The sequence below is a fragment of the Rhinoraja longicauda genome, unplaced genomic scaffold (genome assembly GCF_053455715.1).
Source record: "Rhinoraja longicauda isolate Sanriku21f unplaced genomic scaffold, sRhiLon1.1 Scf000262, whole genome shotgun sequence".
NCBI lineage: Eukaryota > Metazoa > Chordata > Chondrichthyes > Rajiformes > Arhynchobatidae > Rhinoraja > Rhinoraja longicauda.
In genome coordinates this window covers 96,649-119,183 of record NW_027601480.1, presented here as the reverse complement: position 1 = coordinate 119,183, position 22,535 = coordinate 96,649, and the positions used below count along the sequence as shown (strand labels likewise).

Below are 22,535 nucleotides of genomic sequence, written 5' to 3'. Positions count from 1 at the left end.
CCCCTCCCTCCCCCCTACCCCCCTCCCTCCCCTCTCCCTCCCCCCTCCCCCCCTCCCCTCCCTCCTCCCTCCCCCTTCCCTCCCCCAACCCTCCCCCTTTCCTCCCCTCCCGGTTACAATGGAAACCCTACGAGGACGGGCCCAACGGGCCCACTCGGTCTAGTATAATACTAAAACTCTGCGGTCCAACATTCCGTATGTATATACGGAAGATTCCGTATGTATATACGGAAGATTCCGAAGATTTCTGTCCATAACTTACAAACCCTGCTCCTCCCAGACGGTACACCAAAGCGCTACGATTTTTGTACCGCCGTATTCACCATTGACATGGGCAACTATTGTAAGTACTTTCGTTCAAATTGAAGCTACCTTTTTAAAGCTAGAGAGATATTAAAGTTTAAATTTTCATTTCTAACACTTTTCTTGAAGGGTCCAAACCCTACTCCTCCCAGACGGTACACCAAAGCGCTACGATTTTTGTACCGCCGTATTCACCATTAACATGGGCAACTATTGTAAGTACTTTCGTTCAAATTGAAGCTACCTTTTTAAAGCTAGAGAGATATTAAAGTATAAATTTTCATTTCTAACCCTTTTCTTGAAGGGGCTTCAGTGCGTGATGTCACAATGGCACCCGTGCACCAATGAGAGATCAGCTCGGTTTTAAATTTACATCTTCAGCTTGTGACGTCACAATGCTTGTGTGAGATTGTTGCAACATTGTTGCGAAAAGCAACTGCCAGTTTTTTAAAGTTGTGCAAGTCACTTAACATACACAGATCAGCATGGGGCCCCTATTCCCTCCCTCCCCCCCTTCCCCCCTCACCCCTTCCTCCCCACTCCTTCCCACCTCCATCCCCACTCCCTCCCCCCCTCCTCCCCAACTCCCTCCCCACCTCCCTCACCCCTCCTCCCCTAACTCCCCCCCCCTCCCTCCTTCCCTCCATCCTCCCCCCCTCCCTCCACCCTTCCATCCCTCTCCCCCTCCCCCCTCCTTCCACCCTCCCTCCCCCCCTTCTGGTTACAAAGGAAACCCTACGGGGACGGGCCCAACGGGGAAAGAGGGGTACTGGGAAAAGGGGAGGTCCCCCTCCCTCCCCTTCCCCCCTCCCCTCCCCCCTCCCCCTCCCCCCTAACCCTCTCCCTCCCCCTCCCCTCCCCCCCTCCCCTCCTCCCTCCACACCTCCTCCTCCATCCCTCCCCTCCTCCCGGTTACAATGGAAACCCTACGAGGACGGGCCCAACGGGGAAAGAGGGGTACTGGGAAAAGGGGAGGTCCCCCTCCCTCCCCCCTTCCCCCATCCCATCCCCCCTCCCTCCCCTCTCCCTCCCCCCCGTTCCCCCTCCCCTTCCCCCCTCCTTCCACACCTCTCTCCTCCCTCCCTCCCCTTCCCTCCCTCCCATCCTCCCAATGCTTATCATACACTTATCATACACAGATCAGCATTGGGCCCCTATGCTCGTGGGCCACCGGGGCAAGTGTTTCGAAAAAAGCACTGAGAGTGTGTCTGGGGGAGAGAGAGAATGGGGGGGGGGGGGGGTCTGAGAATGGGGACTGAGGAGGGGGACAACAGGGGTCGTTGCGGAGGGGGCTTGGTGGTGGGGGAAAGAGGGGTACTGGGAAAAGGGGAGGTCCCACTTCCCCCCTCAACCCCTTCCTCCCCCCTCCTTCTCACCTCCATCCCCACTCCCTCCCCCCTCCCTCCCCCCTCAATCCCAACCTCCTTCACCACTCAGCCCCTAACTCCCCCCCTCCCTCCTTCCCTCCATCCCACCCTCCCCCACTCCCTCCCCCCTCCCTCCACCATTCCATCCCTCTCCCCCTCCCCCCTCCTTCCACCCTCCCTCCCCTCCTCCCGGTTACAATGGAAACCCTACGAGGACGGGCCCAATGGGGAAAGAGGGGTACTGGGAAAATGGGAGGTTCCCCTCCCTCCCCCCTCACTCCCCCCTCCCTCCCTTCTCCCTCCCCCCCTCCCTCCCCCTCCCCTTCCCCCCTCCCTCCCCTTCCCCCCTCCCCCCTCCCTCCCCCCTACCCCCTTCCCTCCCCTCTCCCTCCCCCCCTTCCCCCCTCCCCTCCCCCCTCCCTCCCCCTCCCCTCCCCCCTCCACACCTCCCTACTCCCTCCCTCGAAAAGCAACTGACAGAAGCACTAAGTAGCCGCGAATGTTTCAAAACCAGCACTTAACCGCGAATGTTTTTTAAAAAAGCACTTAACCGCGAATGTTTCAAAACAAGCAATTAAAAAGCACTTTTTTTAAAAAAGTTTTTTTTTTATTCCAAGAGAATGGGGGGGGGGTCTGAGAATGGGGACAGGGGAGGGGGACAACAGGGGTCGTTGCGGTGGGGGCTTGGTGGTGGGAGAAAGAGGGGTACTGGGAAAAGGGGAGGTCCCACTTCCCCCTCAACCTCTTCCTCCCCCCTCCTTCCCACCTCCATCCCCACTCTCTCCCCCCTCAATCCCAACCTCCATCACCACTCAGCCCCTAACTCACCCCTCCCTCCTTCCCTCCATCCGACCCTCCCCCACTCCCTCCCCCCCCTCCCTCCACCCTTCCACCCCTCTCCCCCTCCTTCCACCCTCCCTCCCCCCCTCCCGGTTACAATGGAAACCCTACGGGGACGGGCCCAACGGGGAAAGAGGGGTACTGGGAAAAGGGGAGTTCCCCTCCCTCCCTCCCCTCCCCCCTACCCCTCTTCCCCCCTCCCCCTCCCCTCCCCCCTTCCCTCCCCCTCCCCTCCTCCCTCCACACCTCCCTCCACACCTCCCTCCTCCCTCCCTCCCCCCCTCCCGGTTACAATGGAAACCCTACGAGGACGGGCCCAACGGGGAAAGAGGGGTACTGGGAAAAGGGGAGGTCCCCCTCCCTCCCTCCCCCCTACCCACCTCCCTCCCCTCTCCCTCCCCCCCTTCCCTCCTCCCTTCCCCCCTCCCCTCCCCCCTCCCATCCCCCCCTCTCCCCCCTCCCTTCCCCCTACCCCTCCCTCCCCTCTCCCTCCCCTCTCCCTCCCCCCTCCCCCCCTCCCCTCCCCCCCTCCCTCCCCTCCTCCCTCCCCCTTCCCTCCCCCAACCCTCCCCCTTTCCTCCCCTCCCGGTTACAATGGAAACCCTACGAGGACGGGCCCAACGGGCCCACTCGGTCTAGTCTATATAATACTAAAACTCTGCGGTCCAACATTCCGTATGTATGTATGTATATGTGTATGTACGGAAGATTACTTACAAACCCTACTCCTCCTAGACGGTACACCAAAGCGCTACGATTTTTGTACCGCCGTATTCACCATTAACCTGGGCAACTATTGTAAGTACTTTCGTTCAAATTGAAGCTACCTTTTTAAAGCTAGAGAGATATTAAAGTTTAAATTTTTCATTTCTAACCCTTTTCTTCAAGGGGCTACATTTGTTTCCAAAAGTTTCCAGAAAAGGATTTAGTTTTCAGCAAGGATTTAGTTTTCAGCTTGTGACGGCTACATTGTTTCGAAAAGCTTCCAAGAAGTCTTTTTTGTTATTGCAAGTCAAGTCAAGTCAAGTCAGTTTTATTTGTATAGCACATTTAAAAACAACCCACGTTGACCAAAGTACTGCACATCTGATTAGGAAAAAACAAACAAACATCTGATTAGGGAAAAAAAAAAAGAATGAAGGCTATAGTGGTCACTTGACATACACAGATCAGGAGGACGGGCCCAACGGGCACACTTGGAGAGTAAGAGTGGGGCTGGGGGAGGAGAGAATGGGGGGTGTGGGGACGGGCCCAACGGGCCCTCTTTTCCGGGCCCAACGGGCACACTTGGAGAGTAAGAGTGGGGCTGGGGGAGTGAGAATGGGGGGTGTGGGGACGGGCCCAACGGGCCCTCTTTTCTAGTATACTACTAAAACTCTGCGGTCCAACATTCCGTATGTATGTATGTATATGTGTATGTACGGAAGATTCCGAAGAATTTCTGTCCATAACTTACAAACCCTACTCCTCCCTGAAGGTACACCAAAGCGCTACGATTTTTGTACCGCCATATTCACCATTAACGTGGGCAACTATTGTAAGTACTTTCGTTCAAATTGAAGTTACCTTTTTAAAGCTAGAGAGATATTAAAGTTTAAATTTTCATTTCTAACCCTTTTCTTGAAGGGGCTTCAGCGCGTGATGTCACAATGGCACCCGTGCACCAATCAGAGATCAGCTCGGTTTTAAATTTACATCTTCAGCTTGTGACGTCACAATGCTTGTGTGAGATTGTTGCAACATTGTTGCGAAAGGCAACTGCCAGTTTTTTAAAGTTGTGCAAGTCACTTAACATACACAGATCAGCATGGGGCCCCTATTCCCTCCCTCCCCCCCCCTTCTCCCCTCAACCCCTTCCTCCCCACTCCTTCCCACCTCCATCCCCACTCCCTCCCCCCCTCCCTCCCCCCTCAATCCCAACCTCCATCACCACTCAGCCCCTAACTCCCCCCCTCCCTCCTTCCCTCCATCCCACCCTCCCCCACTCCCTCCCCCCTCCCTCCACCATTCCATCCCTCTCCCCCTCCCCCCTCCTTCCACCCTCCCTCCCCCCCTCCCGGTTACAATGGAAACTATACGGGGACGGGCCCAACGGGGAAAGAGGGGTACTGGGAAAAGGGGAGGTCCCACTTCCCCCCTCAACCCCTTCCTCCCCCCTCCTTCCCACCTCAATCCCCACTCCCTCCCCCCTCCCTCCCCCCTCAATCCCAACCTCCATCACCACTCAGCCCCTAACTCCCCCGCTCCCTCCTTCCCTCCATCCCACCCTCCCCCACTCCCTCCCCCCTCCCTCCACCATTCCATCCCTCTCCCCCTCCCCCCTCCTTCCACCCTCCCTCCCCCCTCCCGGTTACAATGGAAACCCTACGGGGACGGGCCCAACGGGGAAAGAGGGGTACTGGGAAAAGGGGAGGTCCCCCTTCCCCCCTCAACCCCTTCATCCCCCCTCCTTCCCACCTCCATCCCCACTCCCTCCCCCCCTCCTCCCCAACTCCCTCCCCCCTAACTCCCCCCTCCCTCCTTCCCTCCATCCCTCCCTCCCCCAATCCCTCCCCCTCCCTCCACCCTTCCATCCCTCTCCCCCTCCCCCCTCCTTCCACCCTCTCTCCCCCCTCCCGGTTACAATTGAAACCCTACGAGGACGGGCCCAACGGGGAAAGAGGGGTACTGGGAAAAGGGGAGGTCCCCCTCACTACCCCCTTCCCCCTCCCCTCCCCCCTTCCCCTCCCTCCCCCTCCCCCCTCCCTCCCCTCCCCCTCCCTCCCCTCCCCTCCTCCCTCCACCCCTCCCTCCTCCCTCCCTCCCCCTTCCCTCCCTCCCCTCCTCACGGTTACAATGGAAACCCTACGAGGACGGGCCCAACGGGGAAAGAGGGGTACTGGGAAAAGGGGAGATCCCCCTCCCTCCCCCTTCCCCCCTCTCCCCCTTACCTCCCCCCCTCCCTCCCCTCTCCCTCCCTCCTCCCCCCTTCCCCCCTCCCCCCCTCCCCTCCCCCTCCCCTCCTCCCTCCACACCTCCCTCCTCCCTCCCTCCCTCCCCCTTCCCTCCCTCCCCTCCTCCCGGTTACAATGGAAACCCTACGAGGACGGGCCCAATGGTGAAAGAGGGGTACTGGGAAAATGGGAGGTTCCCCTCCCTCCCCCCTCCCTCCCTTCTCCCTCCCCCCCTCCCTCCCCCTCCCCTTCCCCCCTCCCTCCCCTTCCCCCCTCCCCCCTCCCTACCCCTCCCCCCTACCCCCTTCCCTCCCCTCTCCCTCCTCCCTTCCCCCCTCCCCTCCCCCTCCCCTCCCCCTCCCCTCCCCCCTCCACACCTCCCTACTCCCTCCCTCGAAAAGCAACTGACAGAAGCACTAAGTAGCCGCGAATGTTTCAAAACCAGCACTTAACCGCGAATGTTTTTTTAAAAAGCACTTAACCGCGAATGTTTCAAAACAAGCAATTAAAAAGCACTTTTTTAAAAAAAGTATTTTTTTTTATTCCAAGAGAATGGGGGGGGGGTCTGAGAATGGGGACTGGGTAGGGGGACAACAGGGGTCGTTGCGGTGGGGGCTTGGTGGTGGGGGAAAGAGGGGTACTGGGAAAAGGGGAGGTCCCACTTCCCCCTCAACCTCTTCCTCCCCCCTCCTTCCCACCTCCATCCCGACTCTCTCCCCCCTCAATCCCAACCTCCATCACCACTCAGCCCCTAACTCACCCCTCCCTCCTTCCCTCCATCCGACCCTCCCCCACTCCCTCCCCCCCTCCCTCCACCCTTCCACCCCTCTCCCCCTCCTTCCACCCTCCCTCCCCCCCTCCCGGTTACAATGGAAACCCTACGGGGACGGGCCCAACGGTGAAAGAGGGGTACTGGGAAAAGGGGAGTTCCCCCTCCCTCCCCTCCTCCCTCCCCTCCCCCCTACCCCTCTTCCCCCCTCCCCCTCCCCTCCCTCACCCTCCCCTCCTCCCTCCACACCTCCCTCCTCCCTCCCTCCCCCCTCCCGGTTACAATGGAAACCCTACGAGGACGGGCCCAACGGGGAAAGAGGAGTACTGGGAAAAGGGGAGGTCCCCCTCCCTCCCCCCTTCCCGCTCCCCTCCCCCCTCCCCTCTCCCTCCCCCTCCCCCCTACCCCCCTCCCTCCCCTCCCCCCTCCCTCCCCTCCCCTCCTCCCTCCACACCTCCCTCCTCCCTCCCTCCCCCTTCCCGCCCTCCCGTCCTCCCGGTTACAATGGAAACCCTACGAGGACGGGCCCAACGGGGAAAGAGGGGTACTGGGAAAAGGGGAGGTCCCCCTCCCTCCCTCCCCCCTACCCACCTCCCTCCCCTCTCCCTCCCCCCTTCCCTCCTCCCTTCCCCCCTCCCCCCTCCCATCCCCCCCTCTCCCCCCTCCCTCCCCCCTACCCCCCTCCCTCCCCTCTCCCTCCCCCCTTCCCCCCTCCCCCCTCCCCTCCCTCCCCTCCTCCCTCCCCCTTCCCTCCCCTAACCCTCCCCCTTTCCTCCCCTCCCGGTTACAATGGAAACCCTACGAGGACGGGCCCAACGGGCCCACTCGGTCTAGTCTATATACTACTAAAACTCTGCGGTCCAACATTCCGTATGTATGTATGTATATGTGTATGTACGGAAGATTCCGAAGAGTTTCTGTCCATATAACTTACAAACCCTACTCCTCCCTGACGGTACACCAAAGCGCTACGATTTTTGTACCGCCATATTCACCATTAACATGGGCAACTATTGTAAGTACTTTCGTTCAAATTGAAGCTACCTTTTTAAAGCTAGAGAGATATTAAAGTTTAAATTTTCATTTCTAACCCTTTTCTTGAAGGGGCTTCAGCGCGTGATGTCACAATGGCACCCGTGCACCAATGAGAGATCAGCTCGGTTTTAAATTTACATCTTCAGCTTGTGACGTCACAATGCTTGTGTGAGATTGTTGCAACATTGTTGCGAAAGGCAACTGCCAGTTTTTTAAAGTTGTGCAAGTCACTTAACATACACAGATCAGCATGGGGCCCCTATTCCCTCTCTCCCCCCCTTCCCCCCTCAACCCCTTCCTCCCCACTCCTTCCCACCTCCATCCCCACTCCCTCCCCCCCTATTCCCTCCCTCCCCCCTTCCCCCTCAACCCCTTCCTCCCCACTCCTTCCCACCTCCATCCCCACTCCCTCCCCCCCTCCTCCCCAACTCCCTCCCCACCTCCCTCACCCCTCCTCCCCTAACTCCTCCCTCCCTCCCCCTTCCCTCCCTCCCCTCCTCCCGGTTACAATGGAAACCCTACGAGGACGGGCCCAACGGGGAAAGAGGGGTACTGGGAAAAGGGGAGGTCCCCCTCACTACCCCCTTCCCCCTCCCCTCCCCCTCCCTCCCCCTCCCCCCTACCCCCCTCCCTCCCCTCCCCCTCCCTCCCCTCCCCTCCTCCCTCCACACCTCCCTCCTCCCTCCCTCCCCCTTCCCTCCCTCCCCTCCTCCCGGTTACAATGGAAACCCTACGAGGACGGGCCCAACGGGGAAAGAGGGGTACTGGGAAAAGGGGAGGTCCCCCTCCCTCCCCCCTTCCCCCATCCCATCCCCCCTCCCTCCCCTCTCCCTCCCCCCCTTCCCCCCCTCCCCTTCCCCCCTTCCCTCCCCTCCTCCCTCCACACCTCCCTCCTCCCTCCCCTTCCCTCCCTCCCATCCTCCCAATGCTTGTTTGAGATGGGTGCTACAGTGAGAAGCACTATGTGACCGCGAATGTTTCGAAAAAAGCACTGTATGGGGGAGAGAGGGAATGGGGGGGGGGGTCTGTGAATGGGGACTGGGGACAACAGGGGTCGTTGCGGAGGGGGCTTGGTGGTGGGGGAAAGAGGGGTACTGGGAAAAGGGGAGGTCCCACTTCCCCCCTCAACCCCTTCCTCCCCCCTCCTTCCCACCTCCATCCCCACTCCCATCCCCACTCCCTCCCCCCCTCCCTCCCCCCTCAATCCCAACCTCCATCACCACTCAGCCCCTAACTCCCCCCCTCCCTCCTTCCCTCCATCCCACCCTCCCCCACTCCCTCCCCCCTCCCTCCACCATTCCATCCCTCTCCCCCTCCCCCCTCCTTCCACCCTCCCTCCCCCCCTCCCGGTTACAATGGAAACCCTACGGGGACGGGCCCAACGGGGAAAGAGGGGTACTGGGAAAAGGGGAGATCCCCCTCCCTCCCCTCCCCCCTACCCGCTCCCCCCTTCCCTCCCCCCTCCCCTTCCCCCCTCCCCACCCCCCTCCCTCCCCCTCCCCTCCTCCCTCCACACCTCCCTCCACACCTCCCTCCCCCCTCCCTCCCGGTTACAATGGAAACCCTACGAGGACGGGCCCAATGGGGAAAGAGGGGTACTGGGAAAAGGGGAGGTCCCCCTTCCCCCCTCAACCCCTTCATCCCCCCTCCTTCCCACCTCCATCCCCACTCCCTCCCCCCCTCCTCCCCCTCCCTCCCCAACTCCCTCCCCCCTCCCTCCCCTCTAACTCCCCCCTCCCTCCTTTCCTCCATTCCTCCCTCCCCCAATCCCTCCCCCCTCCCTCCACCCTTCCATCCCTCTCCCCCTCCCCCCTCCTTCCACCCTCCCTCCCCCCTCCCCGTTACAATGGAAACCCTACGAGGACGGGCCCAACGGGGAAAGAGGGGTACTGGGAAAAGGGGAGGTCCCCCTCACTACCCCCTTCCCCCTCCCCCCTTCCCCTCCCTCCCCCTCCCCCCTACCCCCCTCCCTCCCCTCCCCCTCCCTCCCCTCCACTCCTCCCTCCACACCTCCCTCCTCCTTCCCTCCCTCCCCTCCTCCCGGTTACAATGGATACCCTACGAGGACGGGCCCAACGGGGAAAGAGGGGTACTGGGAAAAGGGGAGATCCCCCTCCCTCCCCCTTCCCCCCTCCCCTCCCCCTCCCTCCCCCTTACCTCCCCCCTACCCCCCTCCCTCCCCTCTCCCTCCCTCCTCCCCCCTTCCCCCCTCCCCCCCTCCCCTCCCCTCCCCCTCCCCTCCCCTCCTCCCTCCACACCTACACACCTCCCTCCTCCCTCCCTCCCCTCCTCCCGGTTACAATGGAAACCCTACGAGGACGGGCCCAATGGGGAAAGAGGGGTACTGGGAAAATGGGAGGTTCCCCTCCCTCCCCCTCACTCCCCCCTCCCTCCCTTCTCCCTCCCTCCCCCCCTCCCTCCCCCTCCCTCCCCTTCCCCCCTCCCTCCCCCTCCCCCCTACCCCCCTCCCCCCCTCCCTCCCCCTCCCCTCCCCCCTCCACACCTCCCTACTCCCTCCCTCGAAAAGCAACTGACAGAAGCACTAAGTAGCCGCGAATGTTTCAAAACCAGCACTTAACCGCGAATGTTTCAAAACAAGCAATTAAAAAGCACTTTTTTTTAAAGCATTTTTTTTTATTCCAAGAGAATGCGGGGTGGTCTGAGAATGGGGACTGGGTAGGGGGACAACAGGGGTCGTTGCGGTGGGGGCTTGGTGGTGGGGGAAAGAGGGGTACTGGGAAAAGGGGAGGTCCCACTTCCCCCTCAACCTCTTCCTCCCCCCTCCTTCCCACCTCCATCCCCACTCTCTCCCCCCTCAATCTCAACCTCCATCACCACTCAGCCCCTAACTCACCCCTCCCTCCTTCCCTCCATCCGACCCTCCCCCACTCCCTCCCCCCATCCCTCCACCCTTCCACCCCTCTCCCCCTCCCCCCTCCTTCCACCCTCCCTCCCCCCCTCCCGGTTACAATGGAAACCCTACGGGGACGGGCCCAACGGGGAAAGAGGGGTACTGGGAAAAGGGGAGTTCCCCCTCCCTCCCCTCCTCCCTCCCCTCTTCAGAGCCCCACTCACGCACTCCATTCCCCCCTTCATCCCCCTTAAAACTCCCCCAAACCTGTGCTGCATTAACTTAAATTGGTTTCAGGTTTTTTTTTTACAAGCCCCACTCACCCACTCCATTCACACCCCCTCAACTCCTTATCATCCCCCCCCACAACCCACCCCCTTATCCTCTTCTCACCCACTCCATCCCCCAGCCCCATTACCCCCCTCTCTTCCACCCTCCATTCACCCAATTCATCCCCCCTGAACCCCCTTTGAAACTCCCCCAAACCTCTACTAATGCGCTCCCCCCGGACCTTTCACTAATGCGCTCCCCCGCCCCCCCCCCCCGGACCTTTCACTAATGCGCTCCCCCGCTCACCCCCCCCCCCCCCACGTGAGAGGATCGCCGACGCTCTTATTTGTACGACAGGGCGTGTCCCCCTGAAAGCTCTCGCTGCTGCTGAACTGTCTGGTTCGTGCTGAGACGTCGAGCTTTGGCTGCTGCTGTGCAATACAAGATAAGCTTCATTTCCATTGATATTTTATTTAAAGCAAATCGCTTTGTTTAAACATAAAGTCCATTTCATTTTACCTTATTTACTTTCGTTTCTTTTTAGTTTTTACCTAGGGGAGGCTTTCTTTAGTTAGGGAGGTTTGCCGTTTTGTGCTCTAAATTTTTTTTGTCTTTTTAACATTACTTGCATTTCATTTTTCCTCATTTCCGATTGTTTTATTTCTATTTCATACTTCGGGGAGGGTTTTTTAGTGAGTGAACGTTGCCTTTTTCTGTTCAGCTTCCCACTTCGCACTCGACGCCCCATTGGTTGGTGTACCACGTGAGGGAGTAAAATAAAACGTCGCCTTCATTTATATTCTTTTCATTTTCAAAGAAAAACGCTTCATTTCAAAAAGCATTGATTTCTTTTTTGTCAAAAAAGTACGTTTTCATAGGATTATTTCACTTTAAAAAACGATTTAAAGAAAAAAACGCTTTGTTTTTTAAACATAAAAATAATTTCATTTTTCCTCATTTAGATTTGTTTCATTTGAGAACTCAACTCACTCTCTCAATCCCCCCTCCACCTCCCCACATTCATCCCCCCGAACCCCCTTTAAAACTCCCCAAAAAACCTCTACTGCATTGGTCTAAAACCCTCCCCACACTCAGCCACTCCATCCCCACTCACGCACTCCATTCCCACCTCAATCTCCCGTTAACACTCCACCAAACCTCTCCTGGATTAACTGGAATTTTGTTTATGGTTTTTTCAGAGCCCCACTCTTGCACTCCATTCCCCCATCAATCCCCTTTAAAACTCCCCCAAGCCTGTGCTGCATTAACTTAAATTGGTTTCAGGTGTTTGTAAGAGACCCACTCCATTCACACCCCCTCAACCCCACTTATCATCCCACAACCCACCTCAACCTGCCTTATCGTCCCCTCACCCACTCCAACCTCCTCAGCCCCCTTATCCCCCCCTCCACTCACCCAATTCATCCCCCCTGAGCCCCCTTTAAAACTCCCCCAAGCCTTCACTGCATTGGTCTAACACCCTCCTCTTACTCAGCCACTCCATTCCCACCTCAACCCCCTTCACTCAGGCACTCCATTCCCACCTAACCCCCCCGCCCTTAAAACTCCCCCAAACCTCTCCTATATTAACTGAAATTGTGTTTAGGATTTTTTTCAGAGCCCCACTCACCTACTCCATCCATACTCCCTCAACCCCACTAATCATCCCCCCTGCAACCCACCTCAACCCTCTTATCCTCCCCTCACCCACTATCCTCCTTATCCTCTCTCCATCTCCCATTCCATTCCCCCTGAACCCCCTTTAAAACTCCCCCAAACCTCGACTGTATTGGTCTAACACCTCCCCTTACGCAGCCACCCCATCCCCCTCACTCAGGCACTCAATTCCCACCTCAACCCCCCCCCCCCCCCGCTTAAAACTCCCCCAAATCTTTCTTCAGAGCCCCATTCACGCACTCCATTCCCCCTTCAATCCCCCTTAAAACTCCCCAAACCTGTGCTGCATTAATTTAAATTGGATTCAGTTTTTTGTTTAAGAGCCCCACTCCATCCACACCCCCCTCAACCCCACTTACCATCCCCCCTGCAACCCACCTCAACCCTCTTATCCTCCCCTCACCCACTCCAGCCCCCTTATACCCCCCTCCTCCACCCCATTCACCCAATTCAGTCCCCCTGAACCCCCTTTAAAACTCCCCCAAACCTCCACTGCATTGGTCTAACACCCTCCCCTTACTCAACCACTCCATCCTTCCACTCACGCACCCCATTCCCCCCCACCCACCCCCCCATAAAACTCCCCCAAACCTCTCCTGCATTAACTGAAATTGTGTTTAGGATTTTTTTGAGAGCCCCACTCATGCTCTTCAATCCCCCTTAAAACTCCCCCAAACCTGTGCTGCATTAACTTAAATTGGTCTCAGATTTTTTTAAGAGCCCCACTTACGCACTCCATTCCCCCTTCAATCTCCCTTAAAACTCCCCCAAACCTGTGCTGCATTAACTTAAATTGGTTTCAGGGTTTTTTTAAGAGCCCCACTCACCCACTCCATCCACACCCCCCTCAACCCCACTTATCATCCCCTCCATAACCCACCTCAGCCCCCTTATCCTCTTCTCACCCACTCCAGCCCCCTTATCCCCCCCTCTTCCACACTCCATTCACCCATTTCATCGCTGCTGAACTCCCTTTGAAACTCCCCCAAACCGCTACTGCATTGGTCTAACACAGCCACTCCATCCCCCCTCTCCCCCACTCACACACTCCATTCCCACCTGAAACCCCCTTAACTCCCCCAAACCTGCATTAACTGAGATTGTGTTTAGGATTTTTTTGAGAGCCCCACTCAGGCACTCCATACCCCCTTCAATCTCCCTTAAAACTCCCCCAAACCTGTGCTGCATTTACTTAAATTGGTCTCAGGTTTTTTTTAATAGCCCCACAATCCCACTCCATCCACACACCCTCAATCCCACTTATCATCCCCCGCACAACCCACCTCATCCCCCCTTATCCTCTTCTCATCCACTCCATCCCCCTCAGCCCCCTTATCCCCCCCTCTATTCACCCAATTCATCCCCCCTGAACCCCCTTTGAAACTCCCCCAAACCTCTACTGCATTGGTCTAACACTCAGCCACTCCATCCCCCCTCCCTCCACCACTCACACACTGCATTCCCACCTGAAACCCCTTATAACTCCCCCAAACCTCTGTCGCATTAACTGAAATTGTGTTTAAGATTTTACAGAGCTCCAGTCACACACTCCATTCCCCCCTCAATCCCTCTTAAAACTCTCCCAATTCTGTGCTGCATTTACTTAAATTGGTTTCCTTTTTTTTTTTAAGAGCCCCACTCACCCACTCCATCCACACCCCCTCAACCCCACTTATCACCCCCCCACAACCCAAATCAATTCCCCTTATCCTCCAATCACACACTCCCATCTCCCTCAGCCCCCTTATCCCCCCTCCTCCACCCCATTCACCCAATTCATTCCCCCTGAACCCCGTTTAAAACTCCCCCAAACCTCCACTGCATTGGTCTACCACCCTCCCCTTACTCAACCACTCCATCCTTCCATTCACGCACCCCATTCCCCCCCACCCACCCCCCATAAAACTCCCCTAAACCTGCATTAGCTGAAATTGTGTTTAGGATTTTTTTGAGAGCCCCACTCACGAACTCCATTCCCCCCTCAATCCCCCTTAAAACTACCCCAAACCTGTGCTGCATTAACTTAAATTGGTTTCAGATTTTTTTTTAAGAGCCCCACTCTCCACTCCATTGCCCCGTCAACCCGTTATCATCCTCTCCGCCCCCCCACAACCCACCTCTCACTCTTATCCTCCATCCCCCGCAACCCCCTTTATCCCCCCTCCTTCACCCACCCACTCACCCAATCCATCCACCCCTGATCCCTCCTTGAAAGTCCCCCAAACCTCTCCTGCATTGGTCTAACACCCTTCCTCACTCACCCTCTGTATCCCTCAACTCCCACCCCCCCCCCCCCACCTGATCAATATCTGTTTGTTTTTAACATCATGCCAAGAAGAGGGAGAAAACGAGGTGCAGGATGGTCAACGAACATTAGCAGACGTCAACAGGCAGAAATTAGAAGGCAACAAGAAAAAACGGGACATCTCAAGGAAGGCCAAAAAAGAGATCGAAAGAGAGCGCAAGAGAGTAGTAGTGAAGAAATGCAACAAACGAGTACTAAACGTCTCAGGGATAACCAAAAAGGAATGCAACACAGAAGAGAAGAAGAGACGCAACAAGAAACAACTGAGCATCTTCGAAAGAGAGCGCAAGAGAGTAGTAGTGAAGAAATGCCACAAACGAGTACTAAACGTCTCAGGGATAACCAAAAAGGAATGCAACACAGAAGAGAAGAAGAGACGCAACAAGAAACGACTGAGCATCTTCAAAAGAGAGCGCAAGAGAGTAGTAGTGAAGAAACACAACAAGCAAGAACTAAACGTCTCAGGGATGAGCAAACAAGAATGCAACACAGCAGAGAACAAGAGACGCAACAAGAAACGACTGAGCGTCTCAAGCATCTCCAAAAGAGAGCACAAGATAGAAGGAGTGAAGAAACTCGACAAGTAAGAACTGAACGTCTCAGGGATAACCAAAAAAGAATTCAACACAGAAGAGAAGAAGAGACGCAACAAGAAAAGACTGAGCGTCTCAAGCATCTCCGAAAGAGAGCACAAGATACAAGGAGTGAAGAAACTCGACAAGTAAGAAATGAACGTCTCAGGGATAACCAAAAAAGAATACAACACAGAAGAGAACAAGAGATGCAACAAGAAATGACTGAGAGTGTTGAGGATCAACTTGAGAGCACGCAAAACAAAAGGAGACAAGAGATGGGAGATGAAAGAACTAGAAGAGTGGCTGAAGAGCGGGCCAGGAAAAGAAGAAGAAATGTACAAATCGCAAGGAGAAATCTATCTGCTGATGTTGGTGAAATGACCAAGATTTGCCCTCAGTGTCGAGCGTACCGTTTCTCTGGAGAAACTGCAAACTTTTGCTGCATGCAGGGTAAGGTAAACATTGCTCCTCTCTGCACACTACCTGATGAATTGATGAAATTGTACACAATTGACACACCACAAGCAAAAGAGTTCAGAAAGAATATTAGACAATACAACTGCCTCTTTCAAATGACGTCATTCGGTGCCAAGGAAGTTGTGCCACCAAGACCTGGATGGAGTCCTTCAGTCATCATTCAAGGGCAGATTCATCATTACATTGGTCCATTGATGCCTGACCTAGACCAGCCAAGTCAATTCTTGCAGATCTATTTTATGGACCCTCAAGATAGTGTTGAATTGCGAATGGGTATACTGCAAGATGCTGGTATTCAAAGGGAAATTGTTGAGATGCTTGAAAACTTGATGAGACTAAACAACCCTTACATTAATTCAATTAAAGTGGCAAAGGATAGAATTCGAGATTTACCAGAGGCATCCATCGTCATTGATCCAGATCGTCGGCCACCATTTGAACATGAAAGGAGATTTAACAGACAAATTGCCAATGAAGTTGCTGTCATAATACCAAACAATAATGAACCTGAGGCAACATCACGTCACATTATCTTGAAAGAAAGAGGAGGAGGCCTGCGGATCATTTCAGAGTCTCACAGGTCGTATGATAGTCTTCAATATGTTCTTTTCTTTCCGCTTGGAGATGATGGATGGCATTACCAACTCAAAATGCGTAACAGCAGGAAGTTGACAGCGATGCGATATTATGCCTATAAGATCATGAATCGTGATAATGAATTTAACCAACTTTTGAGAGGAGGACGACTCTTTCAACAATATGTCGTCGACATGGCTGCTAAGATTGAGAACGATAGGCTCAATTATATTCGCCTAAATCAAGCATCGTTGAGATCAACAACTTACAAAGGCCTGACGGATGCCTTAAATGATAATGACGATTTGGATAACATTGGAAAGCGCATAATCCTCTCCTCAACATTTGTCGGTGGACCGAGATACATGATGGAACGATGCCAGGACGCCATGATGTATGTTCGGAAGTACGGCACTGCTTCGTTTTTCATTACAATGACTTGCAATCCGAAGTGGAGCGAGATCCAACGCGGCCTCTTTTTGAATCAGCAGCCGTGTGATAGACCAGACTTGATTACAAGGGTCTTCGATCTGAAAAGAAAACTCTTCATCAAGTGCCTTACTGGACCGGATGGCCTCTTTGGAAATTGTATAGCTTTTGTCTTGACTGTGGAATATCAGAAGAGAGGACTGCCTCATTTGCACTGTCTGCTGTGGCTTGACGAAGCGAATAAGCCACGGCCACGAGATGTTGACAGATTTGTGCAAGCTGAAATACCAGACCCGCAGTTAGATCCCGAGCTGCATGGATTGGTACTAAAGCACATGATTCATGGACCGTACTGCAAACACACCTCTCAGTGTTGGAAGAATGGAAGATGCAATAAAAGATTCCCGAAGCCATTTATCGAGAGCACAAGGTGTGGAGATGATTCATATCCTATGTACAGGAGAAGATCTCCGGATATGGGAGGATTTCAAGGACATCAAGAACGACGCCGGCATCGACCTATTACTTCTGAATGGGTTGTGCCCTATAATGCTCAACTCTTGAAGTTGTTCCAATGTCACTTGAATGTTGAGATATGCTCCTCTGTCAAGTCGGTCAAATACGTCATCAAGTACACCTTGAAGGGGAGTGATCAAGCAGTTTTTGGACTTAACAGGGATGACGAGATTATACAGTACTTGACTGGAAGATACATTGGTCCATCAGAAGCAGTGGGATCAATCCTTGGATTTACAACTCATGAGAGACACCCTCCTGTCATTCGACTCCAGGTACATCTACCAGAAGAACAACGAGTCGTTATCACAGCCGATGCTGTTCAGCGGGTGAGAAATGATGATTTCGCGAGAACAACTTTAACTGCATTCATGGAATTGTGTTCTCGAGATCAATTTGCACGGACTTTGTATTACACTGATGTTCCCCGGTTTTACACGTGGAACAAGAAGAAATGGCAAAGAAGGAAGGTTGGAAAGATAGTGGAGGATTTTCCAGGTTTTTTTGAAGTCAACGTTCTGGGACGTGTGTATACAGTTTCTCCAAGATGTGGTGATCTGTACTACTTGAGACTGCTTCTCCATCACGTAAAAGGGCCAGTATCCTTTGATTCATTAAGGACACATGATGGACATATTCTTTCTTCATTCAAAGACGTCTGCATAGAAAGAGGTTTGTTGCAAGATGATGACCATTGGCGACAGACGATGGAAGATGCTGAGAAGACAAAGCTCCCTGGTGCAATAAGAGATTTATTTGTCGTTTTGCTGATGAACGACGAGGTCAACAATCCTCGACAACTATGGGATCGCTTCAAAAATTCCATGTCTGAGAATTTCCTTGAAAAAGAATCGACACTAAGCAGTCATCAAAATATCATGATTGATGAGAGGCATCATGATCAAGCTCTGTTGTATATTCAAGACAAGCTTGCGAATTATAACAAGACCCTGGAATACTTTCATTTGCCCAAACCAAGAAATGGAAGGATGAACATTGTTGACAATCCAGAATTGCTGCATGAGTTGCAGTATAGTGTGCCTGAACAACAGCAGTTTGTTGCAGAGAAGGAGCCGATGCTGAATGCTGAGCAAAGAGTCGTGTATGACCATGTGTGCGGCTGCTTGGATAGGAATGTTCCTTCAATGATTTTCATTGATTCCCCAGCAGGAACGGGAAAGACATTTCTCACAAATTTGATCCTCTCCAAAGTTAGAGGTAAAGGTGATGTTGCTTTTGCTGTAGCATCCTCTGGGATAGCTGCTACATTGATGCCTGGTGGAAGAACTGCACATTCTCGCTTCAAGATACCCATCGAAGTGAGCGAGAATACAATGTGCAACATTGAAAAGAATTCCTACACGGCACAGTTGATCAGGCAAGTGAGACTGATTGTTTGGGATGAGTGTCCGATGATTAGGAGGGAGAGCTTCGAAGCCGTGGATAGAACTCTTCGGGATATATGCACCAAGGATGAGCCTTTTGGCGGTATTATTACCGTTTGTTGTGGTGATTTTAGACAACTCCTTCCTGTTGTGAAAAGGGGAAACGATGCTGATATTGAAAATTCATGCATCAAGAAATCCTACTTGTGGAGGACTTTCACCATGTTCAACTTGAAGAGGAATATGCGATTGGGAGATGGAGAAGACGACTATTCTCAATTTTTGCTGAATGTTGGAGAAGACAGGATTTTGAAAAATGAAGACGATGAGATTGAAATCCCACAAGACATGGTTCTAGCTGGAAGATCACTGGAGGATTGCATGGATTTTATATATCCCACCTTCGACAATCCTGCCGAATTATTTTCTAACAATTGTATCTTGGTTCCGCTGAATGACATTATGAGGAGCATCAATTCTAGATGTATCAGATGCTTCCCAGGGATCATGAAGACATACCTTTCGTTCAATGCTGTGACTGAGGGAACTGATGCTACTCACTTCCCAACAGAATTCCTCGATTCAGTGGAGATCTCTGGATTACCACCGCACAAATTGGAGTTGAAAAAGGGATCTCCGATCATTTTAATGAGGAATTTGGCACCACCAAGACTATGCAACGGAACGAGGATGATTGTGGAACAGCTACACAATAACTTGATCGTTGCAAAAATCACCATTGGAGCCTTCAGAAATGAAATTGTGATGATTCCTAGGATACCGCTTACTTTGACAGAAGGCGAAGACATTCCCTTTCAGCGGAGACAATTCCCCGTTCAGACGTGTTTTGCTATGACAATCCACAGAGCACAAGGACAGACCATGGAAAAAGTGTTGATATACCTGGAGAAACCGGTATTTCAGCATGGTCAATTGTATGTGGCTCTTAGCCGAGGAAAGGCTAGGGAAAATGTCAAAGTTTTCCTGAAGGATACGATATCAACGAAGAATGTTGTCATTCGAAGCGTGCTTCGCTGAGCAATGACTCCCCAAGTGGGACCTGGACCAATGAGGCGTCGAGCGGGAGGTCAGAGCATATTAATCGGCCGCACGTGTGGAGGAGCGGCAGGAGCCAATCAGAATGCACCACGTGAACCCGGACCAATTAGGCGTTGAGCGTCACGCACAGAACCAGCGGCCTTTTAACGTAAGTAGTAGATCAACGGGCACCGACTTTAGAGGCGCGGATCCGTTGGGTTCACATTGTAACGTCACACACGGATGACGGGCACTGGAGATGGAAAAGTCCTTCTAACGTAAGTATTAGATCAATTGAGGAAGGATATTCTTGCTATGGAGGGCGTGCAGCGTAGGTTCACTAGGTTAATTCCCGGAATGGCGGGACTGTCGTATGTTGAAAGGCTGGAGCGATTGGGCTTGTATACACTGGAATTGTCTATTGTCTATAATTGGCCCCAACTGCACAGGCGCGGACCCGTTGGGTTCGCATTGAGTCACCAACAGCAAAGAGACATCGAGTAGCAGCAAGGGCTAGAATGAGGGGGTATGGGGAGAACGAGGAGGTATAGGGAGTAGGCAGGAACAGGGTACTGATTGAGAGTGATCAGCCATCATCGCATTGAATGGCGGTGCTGGCTCGAAGGGCTGAATGGCCTACTCCTGCACCTATTGTCTATTGTCTATTGATATTTCAATATTTTTGAGATCATGCCAAGAGGAGGGAGCAAACAATTCACAGCTTGGTCAAGGAAGGAACGACACAAAGAGACATCGAAAGACAGTGAGGAGCAGAAGGGAACAAGAGGAGCAACAACAAATAACTGGACGTGTGAGGATCTAATGCTTTTGTGCCAGGAGGAGGGAGCAAACAATTCACAGCTTGGTCAAGGAAGGAACGACGCGAGGAGACATCGAAAGGGAGTGAGTAGCAGAAGAGACATCGAGAGGCAGTGAGGGACAGAATGGAACAAGAGGAGCAACAATAAATAACGGGACGTGTGAGGATCAACGAGAACGGACGCAAAACAGAAAGTGACAGGTACTAAAGAACCTTTTTGAGGTTTATTTTATTTCAAGAAAAAGAAATTGCCATTTTGATCTAATGATTTTGTGTTCATTAATAAGTAGGTTTTTATTTAGAATTTATAAATATATACATCGTAATATTTCTATATTTTTTAGATTATGCCAAGAGGAGGGAGCAAACAATTCACAGCTTGGTCAAGGAAGGAACGACACAAAGAGACATCGAAAGACTGAGGAGCAGAAGGGAACAAGAGGAGCAACAACAAATAACTGGACGTGTGAGGATCAATGAGAAAGAAAGCAAACAGAAAGTGACAGGTACTAAAGAAACTTTTTCTTTGAGGTTTATTTTATTTCAAGAAGAAAAATGCCATTTTGATCTAATGCTTTCGTGTTCATTAGTAAGTAGGTTTTTATTTAGAATTGATAAAAATATACATCCTGATATTTCTATACTTTTTAGATCATGCCAAGGGGAGGAAGCAAACAAGTCACAGCATGGTCAAGGAAGGAATGACGCAAGGAGACATCGAGAGGGAGTGAGTAGCAGAAGAGACATCGAAAGGCAGTGAGGGACAGAATGGAACAAGAGGAGCAACAATAAATAACGGAACGTGTGAGGATCAACGATAACGAGCGCAAAACAGAAAGTGACAGGTACTAAAGAACCTTTTTGAGGTTTATTTTATTTCAAGAAAAAGAGATTGCCATTTTGATCTAATGATTTCGTGTTCATTAATAAGTAGGTTTTTATTTAGAATTTATAAATATATACATCGTGATATTTCTATATTTTTTAGATTATGCCAAGAGGAGACATCGAAAGGGAGTGAGTAGCAGAAGAGACATTGAGAGGCAGTGAGGGACAGAATGGAACAAGAGGAGCAACAATAAATGACGGAACGTGTGAGGATCAACGAGAAAGACGCAAAACGGAAAGTGACAGGCACTAAAGAACCTTTTTGATTGAGATTTATTTTATTTCAAGAAAAAAAAAGCCATTTTGAGCTAATGCTTTCATGTTCATTAGTAAGTAGGTTTTTATTTAGAATTTATAAAAATATACATCCTGATATTTCTATACTTTTTAGATCATGCCAAGGGGAGGGAGCAAACAATTCACAGCTTGGTCAAGGAATGAACGACGCGAGGAGACATCGAAAGGGAGTGAGTAGCAGAAGAGACATCGAGAGGCAGTGAGGGACAGAATGGAACAAGAGGAGCAACAATAAATGACGGAACGTGTGAGGATCAACGAGAAAGACGCAAAACAGAAAGTGACAGGCACTAAAGAACCCTTTTGATTGAGATTTATTTTATTTCAAGAAAAAAAGCCATTTTGAGCTAATGCTTTCGTGTTCATTAGTAAGTAGGTTTTTATTTAGAATTTATAAAAATATACATCCTGATATTTCTATACTTTTTAGATCATGCCAAGGGGAGGAAGCAAACAAGTCACAGCATGGTCAAGGAAGGAATGACGCAAGGAGACATCGAGAGGGAGTGAGTAGCAGAAGAGACATCGAAAGACAGTGAGGGACAGAATGGAACAAGAGGAGCAACAATAAATAACGGAACGTGTGAGGATCAACGAGAACGAACGCAAAACAGAAAGTGACAGGTACTAAAGAAACTTTTTGAGGTTTATTTTATTTCAAGAAAAAGAGATTGCCATTTTGATCTAATGATTTTGTGTTCATTAATAAGTAGGTTTTTATTTAGAATTTATAAATATATACATCGTGATATTTCTATATTTTTTAGATTATGCCAAGAGGAGGGAGCAAACAATTCACAGCTTGGTCAAGGAAGGAACGACGCAAAGAGACATCGAAAGGCAGTGAGGAGCAGAAGGGAACAAGAGGAGCAACAACAAATAACTGAACATGTGAGGATCAATGAGAAAGAAAGCAAACAGAAAGTGACAGGTAGTAAAGAAACTTTTTCTTAGAGGTTTATTTTATTTCAAGAAGAAAAAATGCCATTTTGATCTAATGCTTTCGTGTTCATTAGTAAGTAGGTTTTTATTTAGAATTTATAAAAATATACATCCTGATATTTCTATACTTTCTAGATCATGCCAGGAGGAGGGAGCAAACAATTCACAGCTTGGTCAAGGAAGGAACGACGCGAGGAGACATCGAAAGGGAGTGAGGAGCAGAAGAGACATCGAGAGGCAGT

The 22,535-nt window shown here is 52.1% G+C and overlaps 1 protein-coding gene across 1 annotated transcript; it reads left to right on the top strand.

The window, feature by feature from the left end:
- The first annotated feature begins 447 nt into the window (after positions 1–447).
- Positions 448–20,361, top strand: LOC144590710 (uncharacterized). The gene is made up of 3 exons (XM_078395133.1): positions 448–518; positions 10,726–11,232; positions 14,384–20,361. The coding sequence occupies exon 3, from the start codon at positions 14,529–14,531 to the stop codon at positions 19,344–19,346; it is 4,818 nt and encodes a 1,605-aa protein (XP_078251259.1). The 5' UTR covers positions 448–518; positions 10,726–11,232; positions 14,384–14,528; the 3' UTR covers positions 19,347–20,361.
- Positions 20,362–22,535: the final 2,174 nt, after the last annotated feature.

Coding starts and splice junctions, on each gene's coding strand:
- LOC144590710 (XM_078395133.1), top strand. CDS start 14,529: ATGCAACAAACGAGTACTAAACGTCTCAGGGATAACCAAAAAGGAATG.